We start from the raw sequence: 16961 nt of genomic DNA, 5'->3' as shown, positions 1-16961 counted from the left end.
ACTTATAACAGCAAGTTATAAGAGCAACAGAACTGTTTCAAGTGTATGGTCTGGGAAGGCCTCTCCGGGGAAGCATTAGTTAAGCTGTGAGGAACAATGGTGTGGGAGGCAGGCAGGGGTGTTCTAAGGAGCAGGAAAGCATGAGGAAAGAAAGGCCTTAAAGGTATGAGAGTGTGTAGTGTGCTCAAGGTCCTGAAAGGAGGTCAGTGTGGCCAATGAGGGGGAAGCTGTACAAGATGATGTTGGAAAGGGGTGAAACCCTAGAGGCATTCCCATTAAATGAATGCATAATTCGAGCAAAAATATGTAAATATTTTTATTAATTTATTTTTAGTAGGCTACATGCCCAACGTGGGGCTTGAACTCACTACCCTGAGATTGAGAGTTGCATGCTCTACCAATTGAGCCAGCCAGCACCTTGAGAGCTTGTAAATATTTTAAAGAAAAGGTGCAGGGAACTTCTCTCTTAATGCTAATGATAAAAGGTGTTAAGTAAGGTGATAAAAGGTGATAAAGACTTATCTCAGTCCTTAAAGCAACCCAAATTGTTATGCCCATTTTTATAGATGAGGAAACTGAGTAACAGAGATGAGATTGAAATTAACCCAGGTCACTCACTAGTGGTGTTGGATTAAATAAAGACTGTAACCCAGGCAGCCTGGTTCTAGAGCCCTTCACCAACTATCCTGAGAAGCTAAGAGAGGGTGCCAGCTTAGTCTGGGGGATTGAGGAAGGCTTTGGTCACTGGCTGACCTCCGGGAGGACCAGGATGCCCTGTCCTCATGCCCTTGTATAACAGGAGACATCCTAGCTAGGCTCAGCCTGACTTTTTGGGAGGCTAACTCTACCACCTTGGACAGGGCAGAGTGGGCAGCAGAGAACCAACCTGCCACCTCAGTTCATTGTTACAACCGTCAACCATAAGTGGTGTGGTTGCTTGAAAATAACATATCTGTAGCCTATGTTAGGGACAATTGCACTTTAGAAAATGCTTTCTTGTGTATTTTGTCATTTGATTTTTTACAACTCTTATTTGATTCTCATAAAATTTGGTGAGACAGATAAGCCAAGAGTTAGCAACCTCACTTTGTCGATGGGGAGACAGGCTGAGAGAGGTACCAAGGACACCCAGCTGAGACCTTCTCTGCTCCAGCCCTCCTTTTGCCTCCTGTCCTTACCCACTGGGTTCTAACCGTGAGTCCTTCACACGACCAGGAGAAGGAGCGCTCCCGGCACCAGCAGGAACTGGGAAAGGCTCTGGAGAGCCTAGAGAGGGAGAAAATGGAGCTGGAAATGAGGCTGACGGAACAGCAGGCAGAAACCGAGGCCATCCGGACACAGAGGCAGGAAGAGAGGGCGGAGGCAGAGAGCGCCCTCTGCCAGGTGGGAAGCTGGGGAGATGGGAGCTGTGATCCCCCTACCTCTGACCACTTCCTTTTCCACTCCCAGGAGTATTGCTGCAGGGGGGCTTCCAGAAGAGACGTACATGCCCACTTTGCTGCTTAGTGAGAAGGGGTGACCGGCGCTATTAGCTGTGGGGCCGACAGTATGCCACACTTCCTGAGGGAGGGCTGATGTTCACCACATCCTGTCAGCTTGCAAACCAGTGACAATCTTTGTACTTCCTGGTTCTTAACCAGTGGGTCCAGATCTTCTTTGGCCCTCAGCCCCCACCCCACATTCTGGAAGAACCCTTGAGCAGCTGGGCTGTGTCTGTGGCCTAGAGGGTGAGCATGGTCACCCCTGATGCAGCAAGCCCTTGCCCTCCTGCCTATCCACAGATGCAGCTCGAAACTGAGAAGGAGAGGGTGTCCCTCCTGGAGACGCTGCTGCAGACGCAGAAGGAGCTGGCAGAAGCCAGCCAACAACTGGAACGCCTGAGGCAGGACATGAAGGTTCAGAAGTTAAAGGAGCAGGTATGGAGGGTGGTCCTGGGCAGAGAGGAAAGGCGGTATTGATGTGCTGCTTCAACATTGGCCAGTTCTCGGTTGCTTCTTTGCACCAGGTCCTGGGCTAGGTCCTGTCACATGACAAACATAAAGGTGAAGCACAGCAGTGAAATGACAGACACGGTCCCTGCCCTCAACGAGCTCGCATTCTAGTGGTAGAGCGGATGAAAACAAGCAGACACAGAATAAAGGAGATAATTACAGATTATGATAAGTGCCGTAAAGGAAGTGGATAGGGTGAAATCATTGAGAGTGAGTCAAAGGAGGCCACTTCGCACAAGGTGGTCCGGGGGTTCACTGAGAAAGCGACATTTGAGCTGAGACATGAAGGTTAGAAAGAGCCAACGACATGTAACAGTAGGGATGAATCCTGAAAGCATTGTGCTTCGTGTAAGAAGCCAGTCACAAGAGGCCACACAGTGTATGATTCCATTTGTAGGAAGTGTCCAGGATAAGCAAGTGTACAGAGTCAGAGAGCAGATGAGTGGTTGGAAGTAGGGATGGGGTTAGGGAGGGTACAGTCTTGCTTTCTGGGATGATAAAAATGTTCTAAAATGGATTGTGGTGATAGTTGTACCACTCTGTGAATATACTGAAAACCATCGAATTGCATGCTTAAATGGGTGAATTGTATGGTATATGACCTATATCTTAGTAAAGTCCTTTATTTTTTTAAATTTTTTTAACGTTTACTTATTTTTGAGAGAGAGAGAGAGAGACAGAGCATGAGCAAGCGAGGGTCAGAGAGAGAGGGAGACACAGAATCCGAAGCACGCTCCAGGCTCCGAGTTGTCAGCACAGAGCCCGACGCGGGGCTCGAACTCACAAACTGTGAGATCATGACCTGAGCAAAGTTGGGCGCTTAACTGACTGAGCCACCCAGGTGGCCCTCGGTAAAGCCCTTTAAAAAGAGAGAGAAGCTAGCTATTTGAAGAACTGTTTAAGCAGAGGAAATAGCCACCATAAGGGCTGTGGCATAGACAGAAAAGGGCTTGGGGAAGGGCCGGGGCTGAAAGGAGGCCCTGTGGCTCCAGCTCGACAGGCTCAGGGGCCAGTGGAAAGGTAAGCAGGAGCCCTTGGTCAGCCATGGTAGGAGCTTAGAATTTGTTCTAAGGGCAGTGGGAAACTGTTGGATGGTATTTAAAAAGAAGAGTAGGACATGATTTATTATATATATTTTAAGAAATACTTTAGCTGCTGAGTGGAGGGGTGTGTGTGTGTGTGTGTGTGTGTGTGCGCACACACACATGCTCACATGTAGGGGGTGGTGGCCTGAAGTGGAAGTAGGGATATGCGACAGGAGGCCACTACAATGGTCTGGGTGAGGGACTGCTACCAACTGAGGGGCCCTGACCAAGAAAGCCTGGGTGAGCCAGCAGGCTTTGTGGGGAAGGAGAGGGAACGGGAGGTGAGGGTTGAGGTGCCATTGTGGAAACAGCGTGGATTGCGGCATCCTGCCTCAGCTTTTGCCAACCCAGTTGAAAAACCAGTGTTAATGTGACACGGGTTTCAAGACGCAGGCCCCAGCGTTTCCCTCTGCTCACCACGGTCTTCTCCTTTTGCAGGAGACCACCGAGCTGCTGCAGACCCAGCTCCGGGATGCTCGGCAGGAACTGGAGCAGGCAGCCCAACGGGACAGGGGTGACCTTGCTGGTCTCCGAGAAGAGTGCAGGGCCCTGCTGCAGGCCAAGACAGACCTGCAGGAGCAGGTGCCCCCTCCTGTCTCCCAGCCCTGCAGCCCTTCCCCAGCGTAGCCAGCCTCTCCCGTGACTCTAGTAGGAAAGGGGAACCCTGGCCCTGTGCCTGAGCTTGGGAAGGAGGGAAAACAGAAGGGTGCTGAGAGCTGCGCATGTGTCCTCAGAGCCCCAGGATAGTCCTCTCTCCCTGTGTTAACCACAGAACTTAGATTTTCTCCGGTGCCCATCGTTCTTCCCACCCTCCCCAGAGATCCAGTATTTTTTTTCCAAAACTTTTTAATGTTTATTTATTTTTGAGAGAGAGAGAGAGAGAGAGACAGAGCATGAACAGAGGAGGGGCAGAGAGAGAGAGGGGGAGACACAGAATCCAAAGCAGGCTCCAGGCCGAGCTGTCAGCACAGAGCCTGATATTGGACTCAAACTCATGAGAATCCTGAAAGCATGACCTAGGCCAAAGTCGGATGCTTAACTGACTGAGCCACGCAGGCGCCCTGAGATACAGTATTTTTTATACCAGGTTGCTTTTCCTACTCTGATTGCTTTTCCTTCTCAGAATCCTATATCAGCTGGTGTTCTGACTGTTTATTTTTTAAAAATACAATCACAATACACTTGCCCATCACTTTGCCTTTGGGTAGTTATATTCAGGCAAGATTTTAATTTGCACCTGCCTTTACACAGCAGGTGTGGGGCTAGGGGATGAGGGTGAGGCTGAACGGTACTGGAGGAGGGGCAGTAAGAATAGTGTGTAAGGGTTGGAGAAGCCCCAGAGCATGGGACATGGGCCAGTAACTAAGGTAAACCTTGAAGGACCCCGGAGCCCCAGGTGGAGTGAGAAGCCTCCTCCTGCTGGCCACCTGCCCTTTGTCCTCATGCCTTTATCATCCCAGGTGGAGGACTTGAAGTCTCAGCTGGTTTCCAAGGATGACTCCCAGAGGCTGGTGGAGCAGGAGATTAAGGAGAAGCTGAGAGAGGCCCAGGAATATAGCCAAATCCAGAAGGAGCTGGAGAGCGAGAAAGCCAGGTAGGCTTGACGGGCTGTGGAGTGGGCTTTAGCCTGTCTCGCTGCTGTGGTCACGTTGAGGTGGACAGTTCTTTGCTCAGGTAACCTAGCCCCTCGTGTCTCCAGCCCTGGACTATACAGGTAGCCATGTGGAGAGGATGTGGTCCCTGTCTTCAAAGCTTACACTTCATTCACTTAGTATATATATGCTTGTGTGAATACCAGATGCTGTGCCAGGGGTGGGGGATGCAGGAATAAACAAGACAGCATGGTCCCTGCCCCAGTAGAACTTATAGTTTTGTGGGGGAAGACATCAATAAAATAATCCCCCAGATAAATCATTGCAGATTATGTTACCTGGTATGGAGGGAAGAAATAGGATGCTGAAGTAGAAATGGGACTTGAGGATATATATTTTAGATAAGACTTTACGGAAGGGAAGGTCTTCCTCAAAGAGATTGCCTTTAATTTTGTTTTTTATGTTTATTTATTTATTTTTGAGAGAGACAGAGACAGTGTGAGTGGGGGAGGGGCAGAGAGAGAGAATCCCAAGCAGGCTTTGCGCCATCAGCACAGAGCCCGATGCAGGGCTCGAACTCATGAATCTGAGATCATGACCCGAGCCAAAACCAAGAGTTGTTTAACTGACTGATACACCCAGGCGCCCCAGAGGTTGCATTAAAACTGATCACCAAGGGGGCGCCTGGGTGGCTCAGTCAGTTGGGCATCTGACTCTCGATTTCAGCTCAGGTCATGATGTCACAGGTTATGAGATCAAGCCATGTTGGGCTCTGTGTGTTGGGTGTGGAGCCTGCTTAGGATTCTCTCTCTCTCTCTCTCTCTCTCTGTCTCTCTCTCTCTCTCTTGCTCTGCCCCTCTCCTGCTTGCACATGTGTGCATGTGCTCTCTCTCTCCCTCAAATAAATAAATAAATAAACAAACTGATCACTGAAGATGAACTGGAGCCAGCCATGCAAAGGAGTAGGAGAGCTCTATGGTGGGAGTAGAAATCTCACAATGGCCCAGAGGTGGATCAGAACTCGGGGTATTTGGTTGGGGACTCTGGAAGCACTGTATGACCAGAGCCCAGTGAATGACGAGAGGGTGTGTGACCTGGAAAGTCTGTGTCACTCAAGACTTATGGGCCATGGCCAGAAGTTTGCATTTTATTTTAGGTTTAGTAGTAAACCACTGAAAGGTTTTAAGCAGAGAAATGGACACGATCCAGTTTACGACAGATCAGAAGGGGTAGTGATGGCAGGAAACATCAGGAGTGATACAGCCATTCAGGCGAAGTGCAGCGTGTCTCAGTGATGCAGAAGTTTGAAAAAGAGCAGATCCTCTTGTTGATGAAACTATAGGCAGCAAGATAGTTTAAGAGGTGGGTATGGCTGTCTGGGTGAGAGATACTAAGGCTGCACCAGGGTAGAGTAGTGGAGAAGAGGAGGGAAGGGGCTCAAGGGACGTTAAGGGAGTTGGACTCCATTATATGTTATCATAGATTGGACATAGGTGGGAGGTGCAGAGGGGATGGACAGAATTGGACACGTTGAATTGAGGTATTGCGTAGGTATTTCCGGAATCTACCAGAGAAGAATAAACTGTGCAGCTGAAGGCAAGTATCATATGCATGAAGTACGTAGGAGTACTCAGTCGGTGCTCAATAAATGCTAGCTTTTATTGTTTCACTATAATTATTGTTAGTTTTTCTCTCTAATTATGAATGCTGTGTTTAGCACAGTCAGTTCTTCATTCCCTGAGAGAATGACCTTAGACCTCTGACCTCTCTTTAGCCTGATTCAGTCGCTGGTGGAAAAGGAGCAGAGACTCCTTGTTTTACAAGAAGCGGACTCTGTTCGACAACAAGAGCTGAGCTCCCTGCGCCAGGACTTGCAGGAGGCCCAGGGAGGACAGAAGGAGCTCAGCGCCCAGGTACTTCCCACGCTGGTGATGGGCCCCATTCCTTGGTGGAAGCCCACTCCTGGAGTAGAGAGGGCGACTGTTTAGGATCCTCTCATAAAGAGGGCCGTTCTCTTTTTCCATATTACAGGGTGTGCTGGGACTTCAGCCACCCTGGCAGGAGAAGCAAGTCAGAACTGGGCAGGGTGGGGGCTTGGGAACCTGGCCCAGAGTTGAGAATGGCCCCTGTGAGGAATCTGACAGCCCAAAACGTGGCGCCCAAAGGAGCAGAGCCACACAGGCCCGGTTCAAGCATGGCCACGTCTAAGTGCGCTCAGTCAGCCTGGCAAGACACAGCAGTGGAACAGGTTATTATGCAGATCAAGCAGGCAGCAGCAAGAAAACTTTGGGGCTTGGTCTGCTCACTGCAGGACCCCAGACCTCGGATGCCAAGGAAGGCCAGAACCGGGATGGGAAGGGTGAGCCAGGAAGAGCTAGATGGTCGACTGGGGCAGAGAAGGACCAGGTCTGGTCATTAGTGCTGGATTTGGCTTCCAGCTCTACTGCTTCCAGGTTGTGTGAGCATCAGTTTCTTCATCCATAAAACAAGGATGATCATTCTTAACTATTATAGGAATGTATAAAGTGTCAGGAACACAGTAAGCCCTCTATAAGTGGTAGCCATTATTATTGTGACTGGTCTTATTTAGGCTCAGTGTCAGGGTTTCAGGAAGAGCTCTGATCATAGCAGGGATCTGACATCACTGCCAGGTGGACCAGGCCACAACCCATTTGCGTTGCCCAGGCCCATGGGTCAGGAGTCAGTAAGTGGACATGCAGGTCAGATCGAGGGTAACACTCATTCCAGAGCTCTCCTTGCCTGCTGGGGAGCTGAGCCTCCCAGCGCCAATCAAGATGTGCATAGGGATTGAGTGGGGTCAGGCTGGGAGGGTCTGACGAGAGGGTGTCCGTTCCCTGCTCAGAGTGACAACACTTCCTTCCTGGCAGGTGGAATTACTAAAGCAGGAGGTGAAGGAAAAGGAGGCTGACTTTCTGGCCCAGGAAGCACAACTGCTAGAGGAGCTGGAGGCATCTCGAGTAACAGAGCAGCAGCTGCGAGCTTCCTTGCGGGCCCTGGAAACCAAGGCGGCCCAAGTCCAGCTCCGGCTGCACAGCACAGAGAACCAGCTGGCGGCCCTGGCAGCAGAGCAGCAGCCCGGGCAGCAGGCACAAGCCCAGCTGGCCAGCCTCTGTTCTGTCCTGCAGCAGGCCCTGGGGTCTGCTTGTGAGAACAGGCCTGAGCTGCTTGGCGGAGGGGACTCGGCTTCCCTCGGGGGCCCAGAGCCAGGTAAGACCACCCAAGAACTCAGGCCTGGCTCCCTGGATAAGGAAGGGGCATGTGGTTTCTTAGGCAATGTTGCAGCAAGGCTAAGGTCACAGACTCCGGAATTAATTCAATCAGAGTTTGAATCACCACTCTGCCATTTGATAGACATGTGTGCCTGGGCAAGTCACCTATCCTTTGGGCTTGATTTTCTTTAAACTTTAAAATGAGGATGAGGAAAAATAATAAATAAATAAATAAATAAATAAATAAATAAAATGAGGATGAGGTCACAGTGCCTGGGTAGCTCAGTCGGTTAAGTGTCCGACTTCGGCTCAGGTCATGATCTTGCAATTCATGGGTTCAAGCCTCACATCGGGCTCTGTGCTGACAGCTGGGAGCCTGCAGCCTGCTTCGGATTCTGTGTCTCCCTCTCTGCCCCTCCCCCACTCACACTCTGTCTTCCTCTCTCTCAAAAATAAACAAACATTAAAATGAGGATGGGGCATCTGGGTGGCTCAGTTGGTTGAGCACCTGACTGTTGATTTCAGCTCTGGTCATGATCTCATGGTTCGTGAGATTGTGCAGAGCCTGCTTGGGATTCTGTCTCCCTCCCTCTCTCTGCTCCTCCCCCGCTCACACTCTATCTCTCAAAATAAATAAATGAATAAATAAATCTCTCAAAATAAAATAAAATGAAATAAAATGAGGATGTTAAAAGTACATACCTCTGGGGATTTTTCTAAGGAGTTAATGAGATTATGTAGTCAAATAGGCATTTACTAAATGCTTACTTAACAAATGATAGCTAGCATTATCTAGTGCCTGCCATAGCTCCTGGCACATAGGAATGCAGAAAGTGGATGATGTAAGCACCTGCATGTCTCAGTCAGTTAAGCATCTGACTCTTGGCTTTGGCTCAGGTCATGGTCTCATGGTTAGTGGGATTGAGCACGGCATGGCGCTCTGGGCTGACTGTAGGAGAAACCTCTCTGTCTCTTCCTCTCTCAGCAGGAATTCTCTCTCCCCACCTCTCTGCCCCTCCCCGGCTTGCACTCACGCGTGAGCGTGCTCTCTCTCTCTCTCAAAATAAATAAACTTAAAAAAGTGCGTGATAAATGAACTGCTCAGAAGGGGTTCTTTGGGGGAAAGGAGGGATCGGGGGAAGGCCAAGGCCGTACGGACCAGGGGAGGTTTGGCCGTTTCCTTTCATAGTGCCGCCAAGTCAGGAGGTGTTTCCTCATTTTTTCAGACCAGAATGGAGCCAGGATTCTCTTTAAGAGAGGGCCCCTCCTGACAGCTCTGTCAGCTGAGGCCGTGGCATCTGCCCTCCACAAGCTTCACCAAGACCTGTGGAAGACCCAGCAGGCTCGGGTACGATTCTCTGCTCTTCTTCCTTGAACTCTTCCCTCCCCAGAGACTCGGTTTGAACTGTTTTATTCCCCAGATCAAGTTGCGATGAGTTCCACTTCCATCACTTACTGCCTGGCAAGCACGAGCACAGAATGTGGTTTCCTGGGCCTGGACTTCACTAGTTAACTGGGGCAAATCATGTCTGCCCCCCAGGGGTGTGAGGATCAAGTGAGTGAGGGATTTGAGTGGGCTCTGTGAGCTTGAAAAGCCTGCGCAGATGAGGGGTATTGTTTGTATCATTTTCCTCTCAGCCATGAATTATTTATTCTTGGTGCCAAGATGTCCAAGAAAAACCCAACAAATTGGGGACTGCTGAAATTTGAGGTTGCCATTTATAGGAACATTGTGGGCCTAAGACTGAACCAAAAGTCCCGTAAATTCCACCCCTTGGTGACCCTATCATTCAATAAAAAATGAGTATGCCAGCCACTGTGAGCTGATGGTACAGAAAGGAGAACGACCAACTCTCCACCCTCAAGGAGGCCAAGGAAGCAAACTGCGTTCTAAGATAGAACTGATAGAATTGATCGGATCAATAACAGATACAAATGATGATAATGGGAGGAAGGGACAGTTCATTCCAGCTTGGAGAGGGACACAGGGAGGGAAGAAGTGACACTTGAACTGATCTTTGAAGTAGGAGTTTGGGGAAAGGAGAGGGGACCCCAGGCTAAGACATCAGCAAGTTGCATTTCAAAAGGCGCACAGAGGGTCACAGGGTGATTCTAGGCTCCAGCCAGTTGGAGCAGAGTCTGTCATCACTCCCAGGAGCTATCAGGGACTAGATCCGCAGTGGCAGACCCCACAAGGGCTGAGAGGAAGGAGGGGGCAGCTTGGGTATGGGGCTGGTATAGCTTTGTGGAAGAAGAGGCACTTGGGGGTCAGCTTCGCCCTTCCTTTCCCAGGATGACCTGAGGGAGCAGGCCCAGAAGCTGGAACAGCGTCTCACTGATACAGAGGCAGAGAAAAGTCAGGTCTGCACAGAATTACAGCACCTGCAGAGAAAGCTCTCCCAGAACCAGGAAGGTGAGAAGCTCAAGGCAGAGAGATTTGGAGGGAAGAGAGAGGAAGCACCAGAAGCCCAGAACAGGCAGCCACTCTTCACTGCTCACTAACAAATGTGAGAAAAGATACCTAGAGACATCTCCAAAGGGGTGATGACCCCTGTGAACTAGTTTTCTGCTTTGTTTGGCCTTTGTGGGCCATCCTAGAAGAAGGGATTTAGGGGGACAGATTGGATGAACTGAGAGAGGTTCCTGGCTAGGCTTCCACTTTCTCTGTCTGTGTTTAAAAACTGGCAACCTAGGGCCAGGGCTATTTGAAAACATTATAAAATTATGTATCTTTTGTCATTTATCCATATTATTTATTTTTATCATCTCCAACTGTGTCCTCAAAATTATTAAACTTTGACAACAGAAGGATTATGGGCTTGTTTGAGAGACAGTGAAGTGGGGCGATCTGGGGAGAACGTACCCCTGCCACAGCCAAGGGCTGGAAAGGGTGGGGACTACTTGGAAAGGAAAGGAAACAGAGGGTCTTGAGGGCCAAGCTCCATTGTAGAAGAGAAGAGGACAACTTAGGGAGAGAGTCTGGGTCTTGAAAGTGTCCGCAGAGGGCTTCCTGAGAGCCACACACATAGAGCTGGGTTCTGGTATCTTTTGCAGAAATGGTGGACAGCCAGCAGAGTGAGCCTAGTTTCTAGCAACCTCTCCAAACCATAGAACTGGAGACCAGCAACGATTTCCAACGTCATTGAGCTCCACCCTGTTGGGAGCCCTGGGGTGGAGAGCTGTATGTGATCAGGATGAGGTGTATTGGGAGGGCAGTCAGGCAAGTGCTCGCACTGGGCAGCAGATCCAGATGTGAGTCTGGAAGCAACAGGGAGCCTAGACCACCAGGAGCAGCTGGAAGATGGGTGATGTGTCTATGAAACTGGATGTAATTCTCTCCTTCTTGGCCTTCTCCCCCTTTGATTCTGTGCCTCACCTTCCATCTGCCCCTATATCCTTCTTTTCCTCCACCCTCAATCATGGGCCTCGCTCTACCACCTCCCCTCTTCCCAAAGAGAAATCCAAGTGGGAAGGAAAACAGAACTCCCTTGAATGTGAGCTGACGGAACTGCATGAGACTGTGGCATCATTACAGAGTCGTCTATGGCAAGCAGAGCTGCAGGGAATAGAGGCCCAGGTGAGGCAGCCCTGGTTTGGGGTAGGGGATTTCTTTCGGGATAGTCCTTAGGGGCCAGGTCTGCAGCTCCAGACTCACCTTGGCCAGTGGCCAGACTCACTATGGCCAGTGGCCATACCTCATCCATATGTAGTGCCCAGCTTCCTTAAGCAAGGCTCTGTGTTTCCCTGTCTGTCTCTGTGGCTATGAGGGCCATTATTTTTTTTTTATTTTTTTTTTTTAAACGTTTATTTATTTCTGGGACAGAGAGAGACAGAGCATGAACAGGGGAGGGGCAGAGAGAGAGGGAGACACAGAACCGGAAACAGGCTCCAGGCTCTGAGCCATCAGCCCAGAGCCCGACGCGGGGCTGGAACTCACGGACCGCAAGATCATGACCTGGCTGAAGTCAGACGCTTAACCGACTGCACCACCCAGGCACCCCATATGAGGGCCATTATTAAGGCCCCAGTGAATCCTCCTCCAATGAGTTTTTCCGAATTAAGGTAGAAATTTTTGTCCCTTGCCCTGAAGGGCCAGAGTCTGAGATGGCTCATTTGCCTCTAGCTTTCTCCTCTGGGCCTAGCAGAGCCCTGGAATGTGGTAGGGATGATCGTTTACAGTATCAGCTTAAGGGGAATGCACAGGTTCTTTTTGTCACTCCCTGACATTTCTGGTGCTGCAGAGGTAAGGTGAGGAAGGGCCTGTGCAGGGGTGACCACATCAGGGAAGTGTAGTCTAAGGTGGTTTTGCATCTTGTTTTCTAGAATGAGCGAGAGCTACTTCAGGCAGCTAAGGAGAACCTGATGGCCCAGGTGGAAAGGCTGCAGGCATCTGTGGCAGAAGCCAGGGCTCAGGCCAGTGCTGCCGGGGCCCTGGAGGAGGACTTGAGAAATGCTCGTTCGGCCCTGAAACTCAAGAGTAAGGAAGCGGAGACCGAGCGTGAGCGAGCCCAGGCTCTGCAAGAGCAGGGTGAGCTGAAGGTGGCCCATGACAAGGCTCTGCAGGAGAATTTAGCTATCCTGGCCCAGACCCTATCCAAAAGAGAAGGGGAGGTAGAGGCTTTGCGGGGAAATATCCAGGAACTGGAGAAACAACGGGAAATGCAAAAGGCTGCCTTGGAAGTCCTATCTCTAGACCTGAAGAAGAGGAACCAAGAGGTGGATGTGCAACAAGAACAGATCCAGGAGCTGGAGAAGTGCAGGTCTGTTTTAGAGCATCTGCCCATGGCCGTCCAGGAGCAGGAACAGAAGCTGGCTGTGCAGAGGGAGCAGATCAAAGAGCTCGAGAAGGATCGAGAGACACAGAGGAACATCTTGGAGCATCAGCTCCTCGAACTTGAGAAGAAGGCCCAGGTGATTGAGTCCCAGAAGGGACAGATTCAGGATCTGAAGAAGCAGCTGGTTACACTGGAATGCCTGGCCCTGGAACTAGAAGAAAACCACCACAAAATGGAGTGCCAGCAAAAGGCAATCGAGGAGCTGGAGGACCAGAGGGAGGTGCAGAGGCTGGCTCTGACCCACCTTACACTGGACCTGGAGGAAAGGAGCCAGGAGCTGCAGGCACAGAGCAGCCAGATCCACGAGCTGGAGAGCCGCAGCACCCTTCTGGCCAGAGAGCTCCAGGACAAGGACCAGGAGCTGCAGTCCCAGCGAGAACAGATTGAGGAGCTGCAGAGGCAGAAGGAGCACCTGACTCAGGACCTCGAGAGGAGGGACCAGGACATGGTGCTGCAGAGAGAGAGGATTCAGGTCCTAGAGGATCAGAGGACGCTGCAGACCAAGATCCTAGAGGAGGACCTGGGACAGATCAAACTATCCTTGAGAGAGCGGGGTCGGGAGCTGGCCTCCCAGAGGCCACTGATGCAGGAGCGGGCAGAGGAAGGGAAGGGCCAGAGTAAAGCACAGCGCGGGAGCCTGGAGCACATGAAACTGATCCTGCGTGATAAGGAGAAGGAGGTGGAATGTCAGCAGGAACGTATCCAAGAACTGAAGGAGCACAAGGGCCATCTGGAGCAGCAGCTCCAGGGCCTACACAGGAAGGTGGGTGAGACCAGCCTCCTCCTGACCCAACGGGAGCAGGAGATCGTGGTCCTGCAGCGGCACCTGCAGGAAGCCAGGGAACAGGGGCAGCTGAAAGAGCAGTCACTTCAGGGTCACCTGGAAGAGACCCAGAGAGCCCTGGCTCAGAGGGACCAGGAGCTCGAGGCCCTGCAGCAGCAGCAGCAGCAGGCGCAGGGACAGGAGGAGAGCATGAAGGAAAAGGCAAGCACGCTGCAGAGAGCCCTGGAGCAAGCCCACGCAGTACTGAAAGAGCGCCAGGGGGAGCTTGAGGACCACAAGGAGCATGTGCGAAGGCTCCGGGAAGAGCTGGTGGTGGAGGGACAGAGGGTGCAGGCCCTGGAGGAGGTGCTGGGGGACCTCAGGGCTGAGTCTCGGGAACAGGAGGAGGCTCTGCTGGCCCTCCGGCAGCAGTGTGCAGAGCGTGCGCAGGAGCATGAGGTGGAGATCCGGGGCCTGCAGGACAGCCTGCTGCAGGCAGAGGCCATGCTCAAGGAGCGGGGCCGGGAGCTGGAGGCCGTGCAAGCAGATGGCCGGTCCTCCCAGCATCGGGAAGAGACAGCCCGGGCCCGGGCTGAGGCTCTGCAGGAGGCCCTCAGCGAGGCTCAGGCTACCCTGCAGGAGAAGGAGCAGCGTCTCCTTGGCCAGGCAGAATTGAGCCGCAACCTGGAGGCCAGCACAGCCACCTTGCAGGCTGCCCTGGACTCCTGCCAGGCACAAGCCCGGCAGCTGGAGGAGGCCCTGAGAAGGCGGGAAGGGGAGATCCGGGACCGGGATCTCCGACATCAGGAGGCTGTGCAGCAGCTCCAGCGGGCACTTGCCCAGAGGGATGACGAGCTGAGTCATCAGAAGAGACAGGGGCAGCTGCTAGAGCAGTCTCTGGCCCAGAGGGACCGAGAAGATCAAGGGAAGCAAGGTGCAGGGCGGGAGAGAGAAGAGGAAGAGATGAGGGGCCTCCGGGAAAGCCTAAGGGAATTGCAGCTGACTCTAGCCCAAAAGGAAGAGGAGATTCTGGGGCTGAGGGAGGCCCAGCAAAGGAAGAATCTGGAGGACTCACCGCACAGCCACACAGCCTCCCCAGCGGAGGAGCCCTCTACACAATTTGATGCTTTAGGGCCCCGGCTTCAGCAAGAGCTGGAGCGACTCCAGGCAGCCCTGAGGCAGACAGAGGCCAGGGAGATTGAGTGGAGGGAGAAGGCCCAGGATTTGGCACTGTCCCTGGCCCAGAGCAAGGCTAGCGTCAGCAATCTGCAGGAGGTGGCCATGCTCCTACAAGCCTCTGTTCTGGAGCGGGACTCAGAACGCCAGAGGTTGCAGGTGAGTTCCTCCCCGGCAGTAACGGCCGGTCTGACTGAGCCCAGGGGGGCTGTCTGGCACCCTGGGCTTGTGGCACCTCAGGGTGCAAGAGACCTAAGTGGGATCCAGACTATCATGCTGGTCTGGGGGGATATGGAGAGAATAAGCCACCCACAGTTCCTGCCCTGAGTCTAGAAGATAAGCAATTAGAATGCAATGTCTAGTTATATTTAGTGTCTCATTAGAGAAGTTTAGTATGCTCTGAGCACACTAGAGGGACACTCAGCCTTTCCCTAGTGGAAAGCTTTCCTGAAAGGCTTCCCAGTAAAAGTGGGGTTTAAGATTAGATCTGAAGGGACCAGTAAGGAATTAGCTAAGCACAGGTTGGGGGAGGAGCTTTTTGGGGAAGAAGCAAGAGGAAGGAGGGTGTGGAGTATCTGTGCAGGGACTTCAGGCTGACTGGGACACAGAGGGACAGTTGGCAACAGGAGACAAGGTGACAGGGGCCCCTCGTTCCACACTTATAAGTTATGTTAAGGACCTGGGTGACCAGCGGAACTTGGATGAAGTGTTTGGAGCGGATGAGGTGTGTGTGTGTGTGTGTGTGTGTATAGGACACAATCCGATGTACAGTTCAGAGAATTGTTCAGGCTGCCATGTGGAGCAACAAATCTAAGGAGACCAATGGGGAGGCTGTCATCCAAGTCTGGAGACAGATGATGGCCTAAGATAGTAAGGGTGGATGGTGACATGAGGGTGGACCTAGGGGCTCATGGGACTTCTGGCAGTTGACTAAGAGACAGGGGAGTGAAGAATGGGCAGAAGGAAACCAAACCCCCAGATCTCTGCTCAGAGGCAGGTTTCAGGGACGCTATGGAATGGCAGTGGAGTGAGGTGCCTGTGGGACATGCATGGGGTGATGTCCAGTGGGCAGGTCTGTAAAGTGATCTGAGGTTGAAGGATGAGACTGGAGACAGAGACTCAAGGTCCTCCACAGTTAGGGATAAGTGCACTAGTCTAGGTGGAATGTTGAGTGAGAGAAGTGGACCTTAGGGTATAGCATTCAACCTCAAGGTCAGGGGCCATGTCTTTGTCCCCTTCACACCCCCGGCACTGAGCACCAGCCCTGTACAGAGTAGGCAGTCAGGAGAGCAAGGTTGACTTGGCCATAGAGAAGCATTATCTCTTTTGCCAAGAGCAACCCAGCCCATTTTTCCCGGGAAATTGACTCTACATCCTGGTGCCTTGACCATGGCTGAGCCCCAGAGAACCCCACTCAGACACCCAACACTGCTGGGACTTGCCTTCTGGAAGCAATATGCAGAGAAGGGGATACATTTGTGAATTTTGGAGTCAAGTTCCTGGGTTTGCAATATAGTCCTGCAGTTTATGGGCTGTGTGACCCTAGATAAGTGCCTTCACTTCTCTGACTCATGGTTTTCTCTTCGATGAAATAGGGAATGACAGTAACCAGCCCTGTAGGGTCGTCTTGAGTATGAAGTGAGATAATACATAGAAAGTGCATAGGAAAGAAGCATTCACCATGTAGAATTCCTTTCCTATTTCTAGGAAAGGTGCTTAGCTGGGCAGGACGGTCACTAAGCAGTATTGTAGCTCAGGTCAGGCTCCCCCTGCACCCCACTCCAAACACTCAAGAACATTTCTTAGATGCTGCCCTTCATTGCAGTGCTACCATTTTTTTATTTTAAGCATTTTCCATGCCGGGCACTGTTACTCTCACTTCCTTCCACAACAACTCTGAGAACTAGGAATTGTTAGCTTCAGTTTATAGTTCAGAGAGGCTAAGCAACTTGTCCAAGGTCATATGGCCAGTCAGTGGCAGAACTAGCTCTAAGGAGTCTGACTCTAGAACGGAGCCTGTTTACTGCTAGGCTCTTCCTGTCTCCCAGACAATCTCCACCCACACACATACATTCATTTCCTCTTACCTGTCTCTCTTCTTGATCATTACCATTTGTGTGACGTATGGCACCTAGAAAATATCTAGCACTGGAGTCACCATTTATCAAGAGGGATTTAATGCCAAAGGCTCAATCTATGCTTCGTGGAGCATATAGTCATTTTACAAGTGAGGAAACTGGGTTTTGGAGAGTGCTTGTTTCTTGACCCAAGTCACATAGCCAGTAAGTG

At 51.4% G+C, this 16961-nt stretch overlaps 1 protein-coding gene across 9 annotated transcripts in view; it reads left to right on the top strand.

Moving 5' to 3' along the window:
• CEP250 (centrosomal protein 250) overlaps positions 1–16961 on the top strand; it is a 52480-nt gene that overhangs the window by 30402 nt on the left and 5117 nt on the right. For 8 of the 9 annotated variants that reach the window (XM_045444823.1, XM_045444821.1, XM_045444826.1 and 5 more), the window contains 10 exons: positions 1216–1383; positions 1782–1916; positions 3515–3658; positions 4537–4670; positions 6443–6581; positions 7557–7896; positions 9125–9246; positions 10191–10311; positions 11354–11475; positions 12222–14831. In XM_045444823.1, the coding sequence (XP_045300779.1) occupies positions 1216–1383; positions 1782–1916; positions 3515–3658; positions 4537–4670; positions 6443–6581; positions 7557–7896; positions 9125–9246; positions 10191–10311; positions 11354–11475; positions 12222–14831 (4035 nt within the window). The remainder of the gene's footprint in view (positions 1–1215; positions 1384–1781; positions 1917–3514; positions 3659–4536; positions 4671–6442; positions 6582–7556; positions 7897–9124; positions 9247–10190; positions 10312–11353; positions 11476–12221; positions 14832–16961) is intronic. The other variant, XM_045444824.1, reaches the window with a different exon arrangement.

This window comes from Leopardus geoffroyi, chromosome A3 (assembly GCF_018350155.1).
Source record: "Leopardus geoffroyi isolate Oge1 chromosome A3, O.geoffroyi_Oge1_pat1.0, whole genome shotgun sequence".
NCBI classification, from domain to species: Eukaryota; Metazoa; Chordata; class Mammalia; order Carnivora; family Felidae; genus Leopardus; species Leopardus geoffroyi.
Note: the sequence above shows the minus strand (reverse complement) of the source record. Positions and strands in the feature narration are given on the sequence as shown.